The sequence below is a fragment of the Neopelma chrysocephalum genome, unplaced genomic scaffold (assembly GCF_003984885.1).
Source record: "Neopelma chrysocephalum unplaced genomic scaffold, ASM398488v2 Primary Assembly neopelma1_75, whole genome shotgun sequence".
Lineage (NCBI taxonomy): Eukaryota > Metazoa > Chordata > Aves > Passeriformes > Pipridae > Neopelma > Neopelma chrysocephalum.
This window is the reverse complement of record NW_020897736.1, coordinates 7,471,063-7,492,620: the sequence shown is the minus strand read 5'-3', so window position 1 is coordinate 7,492,620 and position 21,558 is coordinate 7,471,063. Positions and strand designations below refer to the sequence as shown.

The 21,558-nt window shown below is 50.3% G+C and overlaps 2 protein-coding genes across 2 annotated transcripts; one reads left to right on the top strand and one right to left on the bottom strand.

The window, feature by feature from the left end:
* Positions 1 to 8,021: 8,021 nt before the first annotated feature.
* MRPL46 (mitochondrial ribosomal protein L46) lies at positions 8,022 to 10,454 on the bottom strand. Its single transcript, XM_027688254.1, has 4 exons — positions 10,254 to 10,454; positions 9,768 to 9,960; positions 9,141 to 9,314; positions 8,022 to 8,468 (listed from the first exon to the last, which is right to left on the bottom strand). The coding sequence occupies exons 1-4, from the start codon at positions 10,452 to 10,454 to the stop codon at positions 8,218 to 8,220; spliced, it is 819 nt and encodes a 272-aa protein (XP_027544055.1). The 3' UTR covers positions 8,022 to 8,217.
* A 57-nt stretch (positions 10,455 to 10,511) lies between these two features.
* On the top strand, positions 10,512 to 14,201 carry MRPS11 (mitochondrial ribosomal protein S11). The gene is made up of 6 exons (XM_027688255.1): positions 10,512 to 10,579; positions 10,717 to 10,830; positions 11,067 to 11,156; positions 11,914 to 12,043; positions 13,347 to 13,412; positions 13,830 to 14,201. Exons 1-6 carry the CDS (start codon positions 10,527 to 10,529, stop codon positions 13,935 to 13,937), a joined length of 561 nt encoding a protein of 186 aa, XP_027544056.1. The 5' UTR covers positions 10,512 to 10,526; the 3' UTR covers positions 13,938 to 14,201.
* Positions 14,202 to 21,558: the final 7,357 nt, after the last annotated feature.

The following is a 21,558-nucleotide window of genomic DNA, read 5'->3' as shown; positions in this document are numbered from 1 at the left end:
GCCCTGCTCCTCCAGGACACTGTGCCTGCTTGTATTGCCCCTCATAAACAGTATGAACTGTCACTGGCTCCCTGGTACCCACGGGACCCTCCAGCCCCATCAATGAGCCCAGATGCACCTTGGTAGCTTCCAATTAATATACAAGGGGAAACACAAACTCCTTGGAAAAAGCTCTGCATCAGCATCCTACAAGCTCCTGTGCCCTCATGCCTCCCTGCCCAGCCAGGAGATCACTGCAAATCACGTCATTAAGACTGGTGGATCCCCTGCTCTGATCTTAACCTTTATCCAAGGCCAGGGGATCCCTCTGGTTTCAAGACTCATGGTCACATAGCCACCAGAGGTGACATATTCCCAGTCTGCCCGTTCATTCCCAGTGCACACCAAGGACAGCCTCCAGTTCCTTAGAGACATGTTACCTCCACACTGTCTTGTGAAGAAATCAGGACAAGGCTGGCCTGGGTGCTGGTGCCAGGATGCACAGTGGTGGCCAGGGATGCTGGTGACCCCTCGCCAGCTCTGATACTCCAGTCACTCCAACACAGTCAGGGTGGAAGCAGCAGTGAGCTGGCTGCTGGCTGTTATGCTGGTGCCAGATGGTGGATGAGATTAAAAGAATTTGATTTTCAAATAATCCATAAACCTGGCTGAGCTAATGTCGTTTCATATGCATTATCTTGTAATCCCAGGGAAGAGAACGTTTCAGAGCAAAGAGCCTTATTCTCCCTTCCTGCAAGGACTCTAACAAGCTACAGATAATCCCCTTTTTGTTGGAAGGTGCTTACAGGGGACCTACAACACCCAGAGCGTGGCAGAGGGGCTGCAGCTCTGTGCTGGTGCCCACGAACAGGACAGCCAGGCACCCAGCACCATGGGGGCTGTCTTGCCCTGAGCTTTGTAGGGGTGGGACCAGCACATAGCAGGGCTCAGGGACAGCTGAACTAGACCTCTGACCAACAGTGGAGGGATTTTACCACTCCTGCCTCCTCACAGTGCATAGGAGCCCATGCTGCACCACTGGGGTAGAAGAGGGGGATACATATATTCTTCTAGGTAAGTACTTTTGTGCACACTTCTGGGCATAAACCCCCAAAGCCCAACCCAAGTAAATGAAAGGCATGCTGTGCCACCCTGGAAACAGGATCAGGCCCTCCCTGGTGACTGAACCCCACAGCCAGGGTCTGGTGACCACCTTCCCTCTCGCAAGGTGAGGGACAGCATCCGGCTGAAACCTGGACACTGCTGGAAACACTTCCACTGCCCTCTCCAAAGCAACCGCTGCACAACCAGGGTTATAGGAAATTTATCCTCAGGGATTTCTTTACTTCTCATTGCCTATGTCAAACACCCACAATCATTTTTTGCCCCTATCCCTACCCCCTGTGGATGCACCCCTTCTGCACTCCCATCCCTCCCTAACCCTCACGCAGAGCCCTGGGCAGCCCTCACAAACCTGCCTGCCATCCACCCTCCAGGCTCAGATGCTGCCTACCTGCTCCCTGCCTCTTTTCTCTGCACTAGAGATTCCTTGGAGTCTCCCGCTGCTTGTCAAGCCTCAGTGGAGCAAAGACAACTGTCTGCCAATCACTGGGATCCTTCAACATGCAAGGTATAAGCTTGAGCACAGCAGTTAAAAATTGTTGATCCTTATTCCATGCTTCAGGTTCCCACGCTGAAGCATGCGAGAGCTAGAGGAGGAGGTGATTTTAAGGGGAAAGGGAAGTAAAACTCCACGGATAGGATTTCCCAGTCACTGCCTGCCATCTAGTGCCTAGCACTGAGCTGTTACATGGGCAGCAAGTTACATCCACCTCCATCCTCGGGGGAATTTAGCTCTTAAATTAGAGCCAGTGACATTCGAGCATCGAGCTCCCAGTGTTGATAGTTGCCCACTGTGTTCCTCAGTCTGGGCGAGGGCCAGGGAGGGGAGTTCGGAGTCAAATAGCCCAAATCCTGGTGGGACCTGTCAGTGAAAACAGCATGGGAGTGAGGGGAGGCGATGCTGTGTGTGCCTGCCTGGGTTGTGACGCGATGCCCAGCTACAAGGAGCTCACTAAATACAACATGTCTCTCTTCGCTGCACGCCGCTACCTTCAAGGTCACATCGCCGTCGTCAGCAGCTCCGATCAAAGCAGTGCAAACAGGCATTGTGTGAAGAATGCCACAGACAGGCTAAAAATAGGGAGATGAATGGAAGCACGAGGTAAAGGGGTGAAGGGTGAGGCTTCTCAGCTGTGCAGGAAACTGAAAACTTACAGAGAATCAGGAAACAAACAAAGGTAATCAAGAAACACTGACTTGGTGACTTTGGATTTTCTGGCACTTGGACACACCACTGGAGTTTCCTGCCCGGTTCAATCCATGGGCAACCATTTCAAGAGGAACACAGTTCCTACCAACCACTTGTAGCCTTTGGGTTAGCACCAACAGCAGGTGCTTTGGAGTGGTTTACAGGTCCTCAGGCAATCTGGGGGGTTGATGCTCTCCCTCCCCTTCCTTCAGTAGGGATATACCTGTGTTCACATTAGGGGGTGCCTGGCAGCTTCTTGCCCCTCTGAAAGGGCTCTGATACCTACCTGCCCACAAAGGCAGGAGAGAGCAGGCAAGACACCTACAGCTCACCATAGTCCTGCTTTCAGGCAGAGAAAATGAAGGGGTATGAAATCCAGAAGGATGTGGGACAGGTATGTCCACCTTGCTCAATGCCTCCAGCCCCTGCTAGCTCAGGAGCCTCTAGCACGCTGCTGGAAGGCACCGTCTGCTGCACCACATCCCTAAGCAGGGACGAGACTGCATGTTGAGCTTTGAGTGCTGGTGGAGCAAAAGCAGAAAAGTGGGTCCCCACGGGTGCCACATCCAGCAGTCACCCAACCCACCCCCTGAAACAGGGAACTCATTGCCCCTCCACACAGGGCACTGGTGGGATCAGACACCCCGAAAGCCCAGCCTCCCTCCTCTCCAAGGCCCTTATCATCTTGCTGCCCACTCCCTGTTGCATCCCACTGCTTCCCTTGAGCTCATCCCAACATTTGCAGCCCGTGCCATTTGGTAGTAGCACAGCTTGGGAATTCTTGCAATTGCTGTTCTGCAGAGTGGGGCATTGGGTCTGACACAGTTGGGCTGCACGGGGCATTTGGAAAAGGCAGGCAGAGCAGGGCAGCAGCTTCCAAACACACAGAACCAGACTGACTGATTAGCACATGGCTCTCATTTCCTCCAATGCTTCCAGAAAAGCAATAGGCGACATTAACAAAAGGATTACTCAGAATTCAAAAGCAAATGGGATTTGTGACCCGTTATATTAACTGGGGACTGGGGAAAGCCCTACAGAGAGAGAACACTGCCAGCAGGTCACCAAACCAATTATTAAGAGCTCACAGATCACGAAACTAGAGATATACACACACTAAGATAAATTTCTATTTGCCTGCAGAAGCAGGATGCTGGCTGAGCCACCCTCCCAACCCAGTGTGGTTTTTCTATGTGCCCATTAAACCTGGATTATATCTAGTTATTTCCCCCAATAATTCACTCGCCCCACAGGTTTAATGCTGTGGAATAACATTGGGGAGGGTAAAACCTGAAAGGGGAAATGTAATGGTCATAATTACTTTGATAGATGAGAGAGTGCAGAAAGCAGGCAGGCAGCACGTGGTGGGAGCGGGACAGCAGCACACACTCACCCCTGACATCCCTCACTGTCCTCCCAGCAGCAGTGCTGGCCTGTGCCTCGTGTTCCAGTGTCCCCAGCTTCCCTCTGCCCAGATGCTTGAGAGGCAGAGCAGCCTCTCAGAAGATAATCTGCCTTCGACATCAGCTCTCACCTTAAGCTCCGTCAGAGATCAGCTTAAACTGCAAATTGCTCAGTGAAAAATCTCTTTCTAAACTTCTGCCTCAGCGAATTATGACATTGGAACTTCATGGTAGATAGGTAAAGGGCCAGGTCCTGCCAGCACACTGTCCTGCTTCTGGAATGGCCTGTGATAGTGAGTCCTAAAGCCTTGTACACCCTGCATAAGGGCTTTGTTGCCTTGCCTCGGTTTTGAAGAAGCTTCATTTTTATATTGCTGAACAACCCTTCATATTTCAACTGAAAAATGCCCCTGGGTCTCCAAGCAATGCCTATGAAGTCCCGAAAAAGGATTCTATACCCCCCAAGATCTGTTAGGGAAAAGTAGCCTTGACAGCAAAGCTGTAGCTGGAACTATCTGAAGGGCGTTCCCGCTGTCAGCATTTCATACTCACCTCACAAATTCCTGGCTTTCCTTTTTGAGGGCTTGGTGTCAAGGATTGGGTATTATGAACAAAGTTTCTGGGGTAATTTTACCCTGAGTACAAGTTTTCTAGCAGCACCCCTTCTTTTATATCCATTCTTACCTTTGTAGAGATTCACTCAAGCATTACCTTCTGCCTGCCCCACTCTGCTTCCTTCGAACATGCTGGTTATGCCAACCCACAGGGGTGATTTCAAAAGAAAAGGGAGGAAAAAGGTGTCCTGAAAACAAAAGGATGGGACATAATCCACTCATGCCACTGCTGATCTCAACCAGATTTTCCACACAATTTTCTGCTGGGTCTCTGGGCTGCCATGAGCAGAGCACCCCATGCTGCATCCCCTGCAGGCAGCAGAGCACAGCAGGAAAGGGCAGTGCTTGCAGAAATCCCAGGCACTACTAGAAAAATTCCCTCCAAAGACACAGATCCCTTCCAACACAAGCACAGGAGCTTGAACAGAACAAAGGCAAAGTGACTGATGCTGCTGGAGATGCTTCGTCCTCCGTGACAGGGAGCGAACCCAAAGGCTGCACCAGCTGGGACAGCGTAACTCCCACCTTCTCCGAGCCAGCCCACCCCTTGCCCCAGCAGTGAGGGATGCCACAGGTTCTCCCCACACCCAGCAGCTCTCCCTGCTCAAATAAGCTCACAGCTGTATTTGGGAAAAACAGCAGCTCCCCTCCTACAGGTTTTCAGAGAACAGTAAGCCACTTAGCCTGTGATTCCAACAGCCTCTCCTGGCTCCACACGTATTTATCTTCTCCATTTTGAAGCCTTTGGCTGCTCGGGGCCAGCCAGGAGGAGCAACAAACAGAAGCTTCCCATTATGTGGGAAAGCATGCAGTTCTGAACAGTTCACAGTGTATCACAGAACATGTGAGCACTAACCCCCAAAACTCACACAGACAGGGAGAGATGTCAGCTAGGGAATGATTTTGCAGGAGGAGTAGAGGAAAACTACCTGTGAAGCTGAAAAGCGGTTTTATTAGCACTTGTTATCTCTCCTCCATTGGAGGGGAGTACTAGCATCAACTTGCCACAAAAAAACCCTTCATCTCCCTCTTCTAACATGATGGCTCAAGCAAAGGCTTAGATGCTTAAATGCTGGTGTTTTAGGTTGCAATTGATCCTTCCATTTCTTTCTGCTCATGGTAACTTTTAGCAACAGCTGCTGGACTCTCACACCAGGGAAAGGGCATTTGAGATGCTTCCTTCCCCCTGGGAGGGGGGAAAGGATTTGGCTTTCGTGTATGACCCTCATGAATGGAAGTGTCCTGTGCCGAAAATGGCCTTGAGGAGCAGAAAGGCCCCCCAGTCTGACCATATCCCAGCTTCCTCCCCCATGTGCACAGTCAGGGGAAGGTAACACTGCTGCCAGCCTGGGAGCACTGATCTTACACTGGACTTCTTAGATGAGCCTCTCACTGCTGCTCTCAGCGAGGAGTCACAGGCCCTTTCCAAAACTCCTCTCTCTGGTGAACACTTCACAGGAGAGCTCTTCAATTGATCTGACTGTGCCTTGCACTGAAGCACCACAGCACATTCAGTGTCTTTCACAAGCACTTGCTACACCTTCAGGTTCTGGTGAGGAGGCTTTTGCCAAGGCGAGAAAAACCCTCCAGGCTCTGGGTGCAAACAAGCTCCAGCCTCTCTCTACACCCAGGCAAACCCTCACAGAGGTCTCCATTGCTTTCTCAAGGGGAGCTTTTTGTTTCATGCTCAACACAAGTGAAATCCTCCCCCAGCTCTTTGTGCTGGACTGCAGGAGGCACACCTGGCTGCAGCAGCTCTCACCCAGCCACGACACGACAGGTTTCTTCTGCTCTCTCAGAAAAGGTTTTGTGCTACTCTTTCAGTGGCTATCAGCAAAATACATCCCACCAGCCTGCCTGCTCAGGCTTATACAACTACAGCCATGGATATAGGTTTGCACTGTGTGGAGCCACCAAGCTCCCAAAGGAAAAGAACACCCTACTGCTGTGACCTACTGCAGGACTCTGGGAGTAGAGGAAGTGAGAAGACCTCAAACCATCCTCTAGGAAACCTGCATGATATCCTCCTGCCTTCCCTCTCACTGAGGCCGGAGAAGAAAACAGGCCACACACAAGAAATGCGGGAAGGGGCCCAACTTGCAGGATCTGGGATTGTTTGCAGCAACTGGCTGAGGGTTTTTAAATAAAATCGACTGCAGGGAAAAATCAAAAAAAGCTTTCAGTACAGCTTTTTCTTTCTTTTGTGCTCATGCTTTTGAGGACAAATAAGCACTGATTAAACAGCACTTTAGATAAGTTTTATTCCAGCAAAAACCTCCTTTTGGCATGGGAAACAGGGTAGAGACCTTGGGAATGCCCTAAGCCTGCATCCTATGGAGCCAGTGACAGCCTGAAACAAGAGTGGCAGAGAAAAGCCTAATCCTGTGCTGACTGCACCCACAGCCCCCCAGGTGGGGAACAACCTGAGGGGAAGGACTCAAATCTCCCCACTGCAGGAGCTTCCAGTCCTGGAGAAGGCAATAGTGCTTGACCTCAGAGAGCAGCCAAAGTATCTACAGTTTTTCAGGCACATACTTTACCTGCATTTCCCCTTTGCCACTGAACTCTGCTGCAGACTCAGCCTCCTTGCCAGGCCTGCAAGGGTGCCTCCAGGAACAAAGTTTTGTTGGTAATTTATGGGAAACCTGCAGCTCCCAAACTGTCCAGTGTTAGAAAATGCAAGGATGCTGTGCTCCCTCCCTCCCCTGATGGCTTGCAGAATGATTAAGGATAGCTTTAATTTGAGGCCTGCAGCTCAACAGCTCCCAAAGGATTGACAAAATACATAGAGCAATCTCCAGTTCCACCTCTGGAGGCCAAAGTCTCTCTGGATGATTAACAACAGCTATTTCCTCCCTCTCTCCCTGCCACTGGAGGAGGCTGATTCCCTGCAAGGTCCAGCCAGCACTCTGACTACCAAATAGCAACATTTACAACCAGAAAAAATCTCCAGGAACAGAACTGGCACCAGAGGGGCGAGGTAGCACCACATAAACCCAGGATAGATCTAATAAAGAAATCAGGGTAATAGGGTCAGGCTTCCGAAGGGAGACCCAGCTGGGCTGGGTTAGCAGTGCTGGCCTAATGCAGTGGGAATGGGAGCTGAGAACTCCCTAGAAACATCTTTGAGGCTGCTCCCACAATGCAGTAATGCTAAAACAGCCTTCCCCTTCTAGGAAAACAGCCTCACAGCCCAGACAGGGAGCTGCTGCTGCTGTTACCCTCCTTCGGTGTCTGTTGCTGAGGTTCAAGGCTCAGTGTGGGTGGGAATCAGCATTCGTCTGAAGAATGAGCTGCTGCCTATTTCTCACAGATCCGTGTCCTCCACAGCCACTGTGTATCGAGTCGAGGCCAGAGGCAGCTCCAATGCAGATTAAATGTTAGTAAGCTGTGAATATCCCAGCTTTCATTCTCCCCAGAAACCCACCTTGCCCTGGCTGGTGTCCAGGAGGGTCTGTTCTCATCTGGACACAGAGACAACCCTCCAGTGCTGCTCTTACCAGACAGTAGGTACCAGAGACAAGCATTAGCCACTGCGAGGAGAAACCATTTGAGCTTGAGCCTGTGACAGGAGTCTGGGGAGGAAAGCAAGCCTCCCGGGTACCACAACCCCAGGGAATCACACTCTTGGGAGAGGGAAAGATCACAACATGCATTTCCAGAAGAGGTGGAGGAGGAGAATTCAACAAGAGCAAAGAACTCCCTCAGGAAAGCTTCACTTCCGAGTATAAGTTTTAATATTTATTCAGTACAGGGCCAGTGAAGAGAACTGAGAAATAAGGCAAAGGCAAATTATCCTCCAGAGCCCAAGTTAACATCTCATACACACAGACCATGCAAAGCAGCAGCCGTGCTCCTCCCTGGAGCCATGTCCCACATCTTCCCCATCTGCTGGAGCACAGCCCGTCGCTTACAAGTCCAGGAGGAATCGATCGACTTTTTTCAGGTATTCCGGCTTCAGGTAATCTCCCAGCTCGTTCTTTGTGACCCACAGGTAATCTGCCTTCAGCTCTGTCTGGGTAAAATCAGTGCTCTGCAGGAAGGCTTTGAAGAAGAAGACTTTGGCTCCCACATTATCCTCAGTCCTGATGGCTCTGGGGAACTTATACTTGTAAATCCCATATGGTGCATTCCCCAGGATTTTGGCTTGAATGTGATCTCCTGCGACACCCCAGCAATGCAAGAGAAAAAAAAGAGACATAAGAACACACAGCAACAGTAACTGCTTTCCTGTATAACAAAAAGGAACCATAAGCCACTCCTTGCCTCTGGTTCAGAGTGACTGTTTCCTCTGCGGCAGAAACACTGACAACTGTGAGCCTTTTCTCATGAAGAAACTGCTCATTTGGAGGCCAGCAAGTCCTCTCAGAGTGGGAGAGGGAGGGAGGGAGAGGGTACCAAGTTTTGCCAACCCACAGTGAAAAGTAAGGACACATGGGTTTGCCATCATTACCCATCTGCTGCAAAAGCTATTACACGGCACCAAGAGGGAAAGAGAAGCCATACACCTGGAGCAAGCCCAGACATTCAGGGGGTGTCTGGTGATGCTCCAGAATCAGATCACAAAGGCCAGACCTGGCACTGCTTGCTGCTGGTGGCAGCCAGAGATCTCAACTCACAGCTCTCTGCCAGCCCTCCACATGCTGCAGTACAGAGCCGATTACCCCACATCTTCCCAGAAAAGTCTGCCCTGCTGAGCCCTCTCCCATGAAATGCCTTTTCCCAGCAGGTGGCAAGTAATTTCACTACAGCAAATATCCCTCAGACAGGGCACAGGAAGAAAACCACTGGGACAAAGAAGAGGGAGAGTCAAGCACAGGGCAGACTACACACCCAAAAACGTAGCCATGGCTCGCTCAGCTGTGCTTCGCAGAGTCTCTCCAGGCTGCCATTCCGCTTGAGGCAGGAGCCACAGCTCCTGGTTTCCAATTTTCTGTTTCACCAGAAGCATCAGGTTACTGTCCAGCTTCCTGTTCAACGATGTTCGAATGTTCTTTTTATCAGCATCTACCAAAAACCAACACATGCTGGAACAAGACAAAAAAATCTAGACCGGAGTGCTCTCAGTTGCTCTAGAAATCAACGAAGGATTCAGCTGGAACCCACTCCTGTTTCAATTCCAGAAGGAATTTATAGCAAGCAGTCTGGACCCCTACCTTGACAAAAATCAGCAAGAGAACTAAACAGAGCTTGGGAACCAAGCGACCAAACATTTCTCTTGTCTGGAAACAATATCTATTTTCGCCATTTTGCTCTGGTAAAGCTGAACACGCACGTTTTTTTGGCATGGGAACACTGATCTCCCTTGTCAGTTAATTGCTCATGTGCTAATGGTGCTACCACGGAGTCAAGACTCTCTTTAAAGCAAAAAAGACTCAAGAACGCCTTCCTTCTACTGAATTGCACTCCGTTTGGCAAACAATCTGGGTGTTCTCACCCACCACAAACTTCAGCCTGTACCTGTTACCCGTGGAGCAGGTTTGAACCGCAGAAATTTCTGTTCCCACTTGTCCTCCAGGTCTTGAGCCATGATAACCGTCTTGCCAGTCACTTCATCATCATCATACAGGCTTTCCTTCCTCCTCTTGAGCAGCTCCTCCTCCTCCAGCTTACGGATTTCGTGATCCGAATAGTGGCTTTTCTCCAGCTCTATCTAGAAAGGCAACATAAAGAATTCTTGAGCCACAGCACTACGGGTGTTAGCAAGCTGCATTGTTTCCACCTCAGCGAGCACAAGGTAATGGGAATTTCCCTGAGGTTGAGCAGGCTTCCCTGTTTGCAGCAAGAGCACCAACACCCACAAAATGCAGTGTAAATAGCATACAGTGCACTCGGGAAGCAACATCAGACTGTGTGTGCAAGGCCACCAGCCCCTGATGCTCCTCTTCCCTCATGCCTGAGGGCGCCACTTCCCCACCAACACCCCCCACCACCAGCCCCCTCTACCTGCCCCATAAGCGCCATCATCTCCTCCTCCTCCTTCTCCAGAGGCTGCGTGATCCGGGGAAGCCTCAGCAAGCACATCGCGCCGAAAAGCCTCCACGGGCGGCGAGCAGCAGCAGCAGCGCTGCAAACCCACCGAGCCGGACCCGCCGCCCGCCGACCGAGGGGCGCCGCCATCACGCGCGTCCCACAATGCCCCGCCATGTTCCCTCCCCGCTCCCGTCGTGCTCCGCGGCCGCCGCTCCCGGGGCGCGGGTCGCGGTCGCAGTCGCCGCCATGAGCGCGGCCGTGGTGGCTGCCGGGCAGAGGGTGCTCGGGGCGGGCTGGGGGTGAGCGGAGCGGGCGGGGCGGGCTGTGCGGAGCGCGGGGACACCGGGGAGGGTCTCTGGGGGTTTCCCGCTATCGCTACACGCGGTCCCCACACACCCCCCAGCGCAGGTGCTTCACCGTTCTCTCCTCCCCTCAGGGCCCGCGCCACCGCCGCCCTGTGCCGCGGGCTCCGCACCGGCCCCCCGAGGCTGCAGGACATCGCAGGGGCGGCTGCCAAGGAGACGGAGAAGCAGAGCGCGACCGAGCAGAGGTGAGAGGCGAGGCCAGGCCGCGCCGGGAGGGCGCTGCCATCTGCCGCTCGCTGCGAGGTTTTATCGCCTCCAGTGGGTTTGCAGCCGAGGGAGGGGAGGGGGCGGCTTGACTCAATCAGAAACGCAGCTTGTGTCTTTCGGAGACTCGGTCCCTTCTTTCTTCATTTCCCAATGTGAAGTAAAACTTTGCAATGTTTAAAGAGCGAGGCCTGGTAACTCTTGTTTTGCTCCTCAGCCCTTTAATCCTGCAGAGGAGCTCCATGAGATGGGATGGAAAGGTTTATGAAGAGATCCCAATAGCGCACATCAAAGCGACGTACAACAAGTAAGCAAATAAACTCCTCCGTTCCTGTTCTCACGCAAAGTAAAAGTTCAGGACATACCCGTGCTTTGGCCTGTCATGATTTTGATCTAAAGGTTCAAAGGAAAAAAAGTGGTGTTCATGACAGAGAAGATGATACTGATTCAAACCTCAGTGCTGTTCAGGAGACGTAACTGTCCTTAGAATGTCTTTAAAGCAATAAGATTGTTTTTATACATTTTGACTACATTCTGATATGAATAATCAGATGCTGACAACTTTAACAGCAGGTTACTTCCAGCCTTCTGGTCTAGCACTGCCACTGTGCAGCTGTTGAAAGAACCGCCATATTCTCCATGAGAGACGATTGTATTTCATCAGTGATCCTTGCTGTGGTACTTAACTGTTGTTTCTAAAGGTCTTCAAAATTCTAGAAATGTTTTGTGCATTTTTTTAATAAGCAGAAGAGGTAAAATGCAATGAGAGGTGGGTCTGAAAGGGCTGAGTGGGATCTGAGGTGTACCTGGATAAAGGACACCTTATCCAGAAAGTTTCTGCCACCTCGCTCAGGGTCTGTGGGGTGACCAAAGGTCACTGCTGGGAGGGCTCTGCAGCAGGTTTGAGTGAGTGGGATGCCTCGAAAAGGAATGCTGAGCTAGGGTGGCTTGGAGGAGGGAGGCAGGAGTCCTGCAGTGAGCTGTGACAGTAAGGTGAGCGAGAAGAAATGAGCATAAAGCCTTGTTCCACCTTGCTTACTCCCTTTGCCCATCTCTCTCTGCAGCACCCACGTCCAGGTGGTCAGCTTTGACAGCCGGCCGCTCGCCCACACGTCCTGTGGCACAGAAGGCTTCCAGAATGCCAAGAAGGGAACGGCCATTGCGGCACAAACCGCGGCCATGGCAGCAGCTGTGGTGAGTCCACACCGATGATTCCCACCTCCCGGTACCTGGGCACATGCCTGGCTCACAGGCAGCATTCCAGAGCTGTTCCATGCTGTCAGCGTCCCAAGCTTCATCTGCACACAGACAAAGTGTGTTTGAAACAGCTGTTAGAAATGCCCTGAGGGTGAGTTGAGCTGTGCACAGTTCCTTTTTTCCTAAGTGAACATCTCTCAGTCATTTTGGGAATGTAGCCCCTGAATCAGCGGCAGTTCAATTTTTGCACCGCGGGGGGACTGAGAAGCGGCTGTAGTTACTGGCTGGATGTTTAATATTTGGTCTCTGCCACAGGAGAACTGAGCTGCTGCCAGCAGTTTCACTCAGAGAAGGTGATGTCCTTGCACATGTAGTTTCCAGCCACATATGGTTTATTATAACTGTTTCTAAAAACCACATGGGTGTCTAGGTAGAGGAGATGAGGCTGGCTATGTCACAGTCCTCAGTACAGCAGAATGAGGCCAGGTTAAACTGAAAATACTCATCCTACATTAGGTGGAATTCACTCCAGCCTTTCATGTCAGAGGTGTTTGGTGCCATTGCTGGCCAACAGCTTATTGTGATTGACTCAGAGGAATATAAGAACATCTTCACTATTAATCTGTGATCATTGGAGCCTCTTAATAGCTGTGTAGCTGTGCTTGGACAGATTTATTCTATCACTGTTGAAGTTGTTAGTACGTTAATTGCACCAGAACACAGCGAGACAGAGAGCCAGAGGAGCTCCCTCCACGTGGTGGCAGCAGGGCTGTGCTGTACAGCACTTCTTCATTTCCAATTTGCAAGCCTCTAGAATTTTTGCACTGGAGGTGTGGACTCCTGCACAGCAAATCTAAAGCTTGCCTGCACTTCTCATTTACTCTCCAGAAGGAATCTACTTGTCACAGGGAAAAAGTCACCGCATTAGGGAAGGGAAAACAGCTTTGAGTTAGTCCTTGTTAGTCCCTTGCCACTTCAGTCACGTATCCATGGATATGTCCTTTTTTGCCTTGGCTTTAGATCACAGATAGTTTGATTTTAAAGCTTTCTCTGTCTGCAGAGCTGACAGTCTAGCACAGAAGTCCTCTTGAACCATTGCCATGGCTATATCCAAGCCTCCTTTGCTCCTGGATTCTGTGCAACAATCCCCATATATGTCTTCTGTATCCATTACTGAGTAGTCTTTATTTTTACTTAAATACTATTATGATGATGGGTCAGAAGGGAATGACAGACTCCAGGGAGCCAGGCCAGCAGCAGTTCTCTCAAAAAGAACACTAACCAGTTGTTCTTTTCACAGAAAGCACGTGGGAAGGGTGTACTGCACGTGCGAGTCATGGTGAAAGGACTGGGACCGGGACGCAAAGTAGGTGTCGGAGTTTCTTTGTCATATTTTATTTTCTCATGCATGTTTTCTAAATTCAGGCTGGTCTCAATTAACATCACTGAATGAGATGTAAAGGATTCATCATTCAAGTTCCTTGTAATGAATTATTAGAATTTTAGAGTTGTAGGACTTCAGAGGTAGAATAAAAGCTGTATTTGGGACTTCTTACAGTTAAAGGAAGAAAACTGATGGTAACACTGCAAAAAGAACTGAAGCAGATAGGTTTAAACTGGGTTTTCTGATACAAGTCACTTATTTTGAAAATAATTACGAAGTGAGAACCACTGGAACAAGTTGATTTTTGGATGGGGGACCAAACCATTTTGCCCAGAGCTTTTTCCCTTCTGTGCTGTTCAATGTGTTGGTAACAGTGTGTCATATGCTGTCTTGTTGCAGGCTGCCATCAAGGGTTTGACAATGGGAGGTTTGGAGGTGATCTCTATCACCGACAACACCCCAGTTCCCCACAACGGCTGCCGCCCTCGGAAAGCCAGGAGAATGTGAGGGGGCATTGGAAGAGACACACAGCTTTCAACATCAGTCCATCCAACAGGAACTGGGTTGAGTGTTGCTCCCGTGACAGACTCTGGAAAGCCTCCCTCCCTGGAAATACTTGCTGAGGGAAGCTTGAAGAGGAGAGACCATCCTGGGCCTTAAAAGCCCAGGTGATAGAAGCTGGTGGTGAAAGCAGGCATACATGTGCTCCCTTAGTGGGAAGCCTCTTGTCTACAAAGTTTGTTGATTAAAATGTTGGTCTTTTGACAGCCATTCCTGCTGTGTTCCCAAGAGTATTTTGAATTATTATTGCCTCTTAACTGCTCTCTTCCTTTTACCACTGTATGTGGCTCTTGCCTAGCCCTCTGTGCCATTAGTGCCCTTGTTAGAAGGGGAGCCTGAGGTCTCAATTTCCTTGTAGTAAACAAATGCATGGGGTCACATCATCTTCCTTCCCTCTTTCTCTCAGTGCACATATTGGGAAACAAGGCATGGGGTAACTCTTTCCTTCCCCCTGGCTCACATAGCTGATTGCGCCATGCGAGAGGCAGCTCTCCCTGTTCACAGAGCACTGGATCCATTACTGGCAAAGATCTGCAGTGCTTTGTTTTGCCCAGGCTGTATTGGCCTGCCATTGCTTTTGGCAAAGCAAAGCACCATTCCATGTAAAGGGGCTGGGATCTTGCCAGGTTTGGTGCTTACAGGCTCTTTGGCCCTGCCTTGTGCACCACCAACTGGATTTTCCAGGGTCCTGGCGAAAGCAAGCAGGGGTTAGTAGGCCTGAGGAACAATGAAATGCTGCCAAGGAGATTTAAAACACTTAAGCCTTGAACTGTACCTCTGTGTAACCACAAGCAGCAGGAGCTTGTCATCGGTCTGTGATGTATTATTGCTGTCCCAGGTCCACCCAGAATTTCTGCCAAGGGAATATGTCTGGAGCATTAACCAGGGAAGGTAACAGCAGTAACTGATTACAGGATTGATTTCCTGGATGGCAGAGGCCCACTGCCTAGCAAAGGGCACCTCTTTCAAAAACCCTGCTGCCAGAGAAGCCCTGGGCCCATACAGCATGCACTGGGCAGGTATTTCTCCTGTAAACAGGGTATATTTTGGAGCAGCCAGCAGTTCTATTGCAAACCCAGAATCTTCCTTTCTATTATTTCTCTTTCTGTCATTCCTCTGTAGTTTCTTAAATTGCATAATTAACCATTTTTCTTCCTCTTTAGAGAAAGGGTGCCATGGCAACAAGGCAGTGAACCTCCTTCATGGGGCTGAATGGCATTCGGCAGGTTTTGAAAGAAATCACTCTGCTTAGAAGAGCCCGTTGAGTTGCATTTGACAGAAGAGAAGAAAACAAGATTCAGATGAGTCCCCTACCTTAGTCCAGCTGTCTGAATTTGAATGGAGGGTAGGTGATCTTAAAGGGAAGTTCCTTGAGCTGTCACAGATTTGACAGCAAGGAAGAGAAGCTCTTCCGCAGATGTTTTGACACACTAGAAGAGCTTCCCCCTTGCTCCAGAAATATGGCTGAGCTTCTAGTGACTTCATATTCCTGTTTATAAGGAGGAGATGGCAGGTCAGCTATAAACTGTGAAGATTAACTCTGTGAATGCAGGCAGCTGGCTGGGGAGGGCACGTGTGATGTGCTTACAGCAAGGCTGGGTTGGTGTCTGTGCCGAGCACAGCGACCAGCCTGGAGTAAGGAGGAGCACCAGGCTCTGCTGGCAGGTTTATCAGCAATGTACTGTCTTAACACACTGAGAAAATCAAACACTACCGTTCTCTACCACAGGCTGCTCCAGTTGCATCAATGCAGAAGTGCCCACGTCACATAAAGATGATAGAACAAATTGAAAAATAAGATTGTGAAGAGACCTGCAGTCCTTCTGAAATTCAGGGAAGAGTATGTGGGTGACTCAACAGTCATAAAGCAATGAGAATAAATCTCTGCCTTGCCCAGACTTAGAATCAAGGTTGTGCCCTTTGTAAAGGCCACTCTTTAACACTCTTGGGTTTTGGGTATTTGTGAAGATTTTAGGAAGTCTGTCACTGCATCACCACTGCTTATACAGAGGGAAGCTTTATGTCCCTCTCTGCCCTGCCTACTTCTGGTAGATATTCCTACTTCTTTCTCCAGCTGACATTCCTGTAGCACCCTCTGAGCTGGACAGAAGAGGCTGAGTCTCTTCTCCATGGTTCAATAGCTGGATCTCTACAGTACCCTGCAATATTTGTCCTCCAGAGCCCCAGCTCCCTGTACTCTCCCTGAGCTCCCTGGCACAGTGCTTGAGTTGTGCAGCTTCTTACTGAAGTCACATTTTTCATCCACCTTCTCTCCTGCCCTGATGGAGCACCCCCAAAGCCATGCTTAATGCTCAGTCCAAGCTGTTTATCCTGCAGCACATCCCAGGGCTCTGGGGCAGTCAGTGAGGCACGAGAGCACAAAGCAAGGGCTTGGACACTCCTTCCTGCACACATTGTACTGTGAAAGAAGCCTTAAAACTCTCTATTGTGGTTCCTCTTGCAGGGAATTAATAGACACCAATAGTGCTTAATGATTTCCTTACCCTTCAGATGAAACTATTAATTAAGGGCCCGGTTTTAGTCAGCCACTGGTGTTTACCAGTTCTAATTGCTTTTCTTGGCACCTGGGTGGAAAGCATTTTCTACTGGCTCACATTCCTCCTGAGCAGCAATTACTTTACTTGTCAGTAGCGTGGCCACAGCATTAGCACCCTCATTAGGTTCATATCCTCTTCCTTTGGGCTTCCCTATGGCTTTTGGACATTCTTCTCTCCACTTCCTCATAACCTCTGATTCCCTGTGCTCAAAGATGACTTTTTCTGTGAAACAAGCTCCGAAACTGCTACTGGTTGCAAAGCTTCATCCTGAATTCAACCCTGGCCTTTTCTGGGGGGCTTGTCTTCCATTTTAAAATAGCACATGGACCTCTCTCCATTGTATCCCTATAAATCCCTCTGTAAAATGCAGAATAGTCTCCTGACTTATAAAATGCTGCCTGAGGTCTGTTTACCCCTTACTGAGTGCACACCACCTTGGGGAGTTAGTTTAACTCAGTTACCCTTCCCTTGGACAGGGATGGTACCTGGTGGCTTGGAAAAATAGCCCCCAGCCTTCTCCTGAATAGTGTATTATTCTGCAAAGAGGAATTATTTCCCTGACCCCAGTAACAACGACTTTCTACCCAGAGCTGCAGTTTTATCTGCTGATTTGGTGATTTACTATTTCTTCTGTGAGCATCTCAGTGACAAGAGTCAGGCAGCCAATTTCGATCCCTTCGTGAGATTCAATTAAACCATTAAGTGATGTCAGTGTCCTTTAACAGCTGACTGTACACACAAGCAAGGAGAAGGGGGAGAAGGGAACAGACCCTGCAGTGCTAATAAACTGTAGCAGCAGGGGTGGCTTAGAGCAGCCCAGCTGCAGCTGTTAGGGACATCTGTGCAGGTTTTGCTGGCCTTCCTCTGCCGTGGGAATACCTGGCTCGAAAAGTGCACAAAGCAGGTTGTTGAGTAGGTGTTTATAACCCTAAAGCACCCCCGGGGGGCCTTGGAGAAGTAACAGTTCAAATCAGGTGGTGTTTTTGTACTCAGATTTCAGCAGATAATCACGGTGCTGTTTTCGTGCCTGTCGTCCCTGCTCAGCCCCTCTTTCCTTCCAACCTCAGCCTATGACCCCTCAGACCAAAAAGAGATCAAGGACCCTCAGATTGTTTTTATGCTTTCCCAACGCTCTCCGCTCCCCTCAAGAGGCATTAATGGGTACTCAACCACAGTAGGAACTGCTCAAAGGTTTTACTAATGAACAGCCTAAGAGCATCCAAATCCGCAAGCTGATGATGAAGCTGAGCTGCAGGGTCCTCTTGGGGAGATGCAGAGGGGCGCCAAGACTCAATGCTATTCCCTTTTTTTGAAACCACTCACCTCTCCTCCGCTGAGCTTTCCAAGCTTCTCCTGCAGTAGTGCCACTTGACAGTGGCACTCATTTCTCCAGAGTCCCTAACTCTCTTCCTATGCCCACATCTACTGAGAGTGCACCTGGACCCAAACCCCCTGGCAGCTATGGAGCCCTAACAGCGATTGCTCGCGATAGCTGCTCCTGGCAGCAGCTTCAGCACTTGTTTTTCAAGAAAAAGGAGGTAGAAGGGAGAAAGGGTTGGATACAAGGGGCTGAATGCTAAGCGAGAATGCAGGCAATGAAAAGGTGGGTTGGGAAAAGAAATGGAAGGAAAAATGCATGAAGAGAAAATACAATATAAAAAAGCCCCAAAAACCAAAAAACCACACCCATTTCCTTAGTCTAAAATCTCACAAATTGTGGTCCAAGAGTTAGTACAGGTCAGGAGAAGGATGCAAGGAAGGGCTCTCCAGAATCTGGCTAGATGCGCTCCCCTTTGCTGTTCTCCCACATCAGAAGCACAGAGTGGCTTTGCTCAGGAGTCTTCCCTGCCACCACAACCAGCTCTTTGGGGCTTTTTGTTCACCACTCTAAGGAGCTGTATTTAGAAACTTCCAAAGTCTCTCCCTGCAGCAACAACAGTCCTCAAAACCTTCCTTCCCTTGCAAGGGCTCCGAAATCCCTCCTCTGTGCCTTTCCACTTAATGATTCATTTTGCAAAGCCAAACTCTAACCCGGAGCAGCTGGGATTGATGTCCACCATCCCTCCCAGCCATATCATTAAAGACTCCAGCTTTTGGCCCTTTTCTCTCTCCTCTTGCTCCTCTGCACAGGAACAGGCCAGGCTCCCCATCGCACACAGAGCTCCAGGTAACAAATAAAACTTGGGGCTATGGGCAGGAGAATGACATGTATTCATCTCCCAGCCCCTTCTGCAGGTCCCAAGGTGAGGTGAAATAGGACTCCTGTCTCTTCATGCAGCAGCCTGCAGGCCAACAACTTGTTCTCCTAATTGTCAGCAGTGGCTCTCACACAGCCCCTTGGCAAGGCCTGGATGCTGCCTTTCATTTTGTACCTGCCAAATCCACAGAAATACCAATTTTCTGAGCTGCCAGGGTCAAACTGACAAAGGAATGCAAACTACTTTAGACCTTCCAGCCCACTGGACTTCTCTGTAATGCCAACAGCTGGGAAGCAGCCTGCTCCAGCACTGGGAGATGCTCCGAAACAATCTGTCCTTGGACATGGTTGCAAAATCAGCCCTGTTTACCAAAACCTCTCCTAGAGGAGCAGTGCTGCTGGCTGGGGAGATCCCCTTCCTGGTGATCCTGCAGCCAAGAGTGGTCGCACAGTCACCACAGGACCAGTGTAAAACTGGGACAAACCCTGCTGGGCTTCTTATCAGAGCCAGCGGGTCAGCACCAACATTGCCTTCAAATCTGAGCCTTCTCTGGGGAAGAAGCCGATGGGGGATTTAAAGGGTAGGAGGCAGGATGAGGAGAGATTAACTCAGACTTTGCTGCCCAAAGCCAGACAGGCTGCACTGCACAATCACGCTGTCGAGATGACATTTGTCTGTCCTATGTTGCAGGAGACCCTGTTTGGCTGCCAATTGCTCCCTCTCCCTTACAAAGAGGGATTTTACAAGCATTAAGGACTCACCGGTCAGGGCTGAACCAGTGACCTACCTACACTGCTGCAGGTATCAGCACAGATAATCTGGACCTTACCCTGACCTCAGGACCAGCCCCCAAAAAATAGGGCAGCAGCAATGAAAACTATCCTTCATGGTCACAGATGCAAGAGCACACGCTATCACTGCAACAAGGGCGATGTTTTGGGAGGAGAGTCCCACACGCCGGGATGGTGCCGGTGCCGCAGTATCCCGCAGGATGTGGGTTCAGCCCAGCAGCACGGGCCAGGGCTCCCCGCTGGTTGTCACAGGGGTGCTGGTGCCCCTCACCTCTATCAACTCACCATTTGAACCGTTTTCCCCCCGTCGGTTGCTGGGCACAGCAAGGCCGTTTCCATGCGGATGGCTGTGTCTCCCCGTTGCCGTGGTGACGGCACTGGGCGCCAGCAGGTCGGAGGCGGGAGAGCGAGGATCGTATCTCCCCGGCGCTCACCAAGGGCAGTGGGTACATCTAATCCGGCATTGCTCCATTTTATGCCTTTGAGGAGCACCGAGGAGCTATCAAATGACCAGCACAGCAGCCGCGAGCAGGCACTCAGAGGGATGCAGTGCTGCCCACTGCTCTTAACAACACCCTAAAATCACATCGAACAGCGGCCAAGACTGCCCTGGCAGGGCTTTCCTACCACCTGCCTGGCTCTCACTCCTCCAAGCCTCTCAAGCAGCTAGTCCCACCAGAACCCTCAGCACCAGCACCCCCAGGCTGTCCTCTGGCAGGGCTCAGGCACAGGGCTGGATGTCAGCACTGCCAATGCATCCTCACCAGCCCTATCCAAGATAACCAGAAGCTGCTGCCCAGTTCATCAGGCACTAGAATGAAGACAGTGTGCTGAGCCACACAACTTTCTGTCATACCCCTGTCTGTCTGCCTGATGCTGTTGAAACACACCTGGATAGAGGAAGGACACGGGCAGAGGGAAGGATGAACATGTGCAAGAGCAGCTTTCAGAGGGGAATGTGCACTGCCAAAAACAGGGGCTCAGGGAGTCCTCTGGGCAAAGCCAGGGCTGCTCTGGCCCATGCTTAGCGTGTTGCATAGCTGCTGGGGAAAAAGAAAGAGAAGGGCAGCCATGGAGAGTAGAAGTAAAGTGTTCCTGGCTTTAAAAAGACTGAACTCAAACTAGTTCTGTCATCCACAGAAAATAAACTCCTCCAAAGGCTCCAGTTCATATCTGGACAAAGTAGAATGTAGAAAATGCTGGGGACTTTGTAGTGTTATCCATGACTTTCCGCTGCCTTGTTGCAGTTTTTCTTCTCCAATAGCCAAATGTTGTGCTGCTCCTCTTCTAGAAAATCACCCCTGGCAGGCACCTCTCCCTGTGGTCCTTCTACCTCTGGCCAGCCAAGGGCCCTGGACACCAAGCCATCTCCCTGCCACGTTCCTCTAAAACTGCCCTCAAATTTGCAGGTGCACTCGGCATCCTCACCGAGGGCAGCAATCACCCCCCTAGCAAACTGCAACAGCTAGAAGGTGCCCTAGGAAAAGGTGCAACTTTCGGGAGAAAATAAACAAGAGACACAGTAAAAAATTACATCAGCACAAATGCAGCAAAGCCTTTTTCTTGTACAATGTCCTCCCCTCCTGATTAACCAAGAGAGGGCCCACGTGTTACCCAGAAACTGCAGCACAGCCCTGAGCAGCCAGGACAAGGGGCACTGTGCCCCTTTCCAGTTCTCCTCATGTGCAGGGCCACAGCAGTTGCCCATGAATTACCAATTTCCAGACTGCTGGTTTAAAACTGGTGCAGTATTTTTATGTCAAAACATCAGAAAAAAAAAAAAAAGAAAAAAACCCATTCCATTCAGGTTTTTTTCCATATCTGTATTTTTCTGAGAACTCATTTCCTTGCACAGAAAGTACAGCTCTTCCCAAAGAGAAATAGAGGCAAATCAGACCTTGGCCAGCTCTAGCAGGGGCCGGGGTTGCCTGATGAGCAGCCAGCACCAGGCTGGGACTGCTACAGTGACTGACTGCACAGCTCAGCCTACAGCCCCCACAGCCCTGGAGCAAGTTAAAAA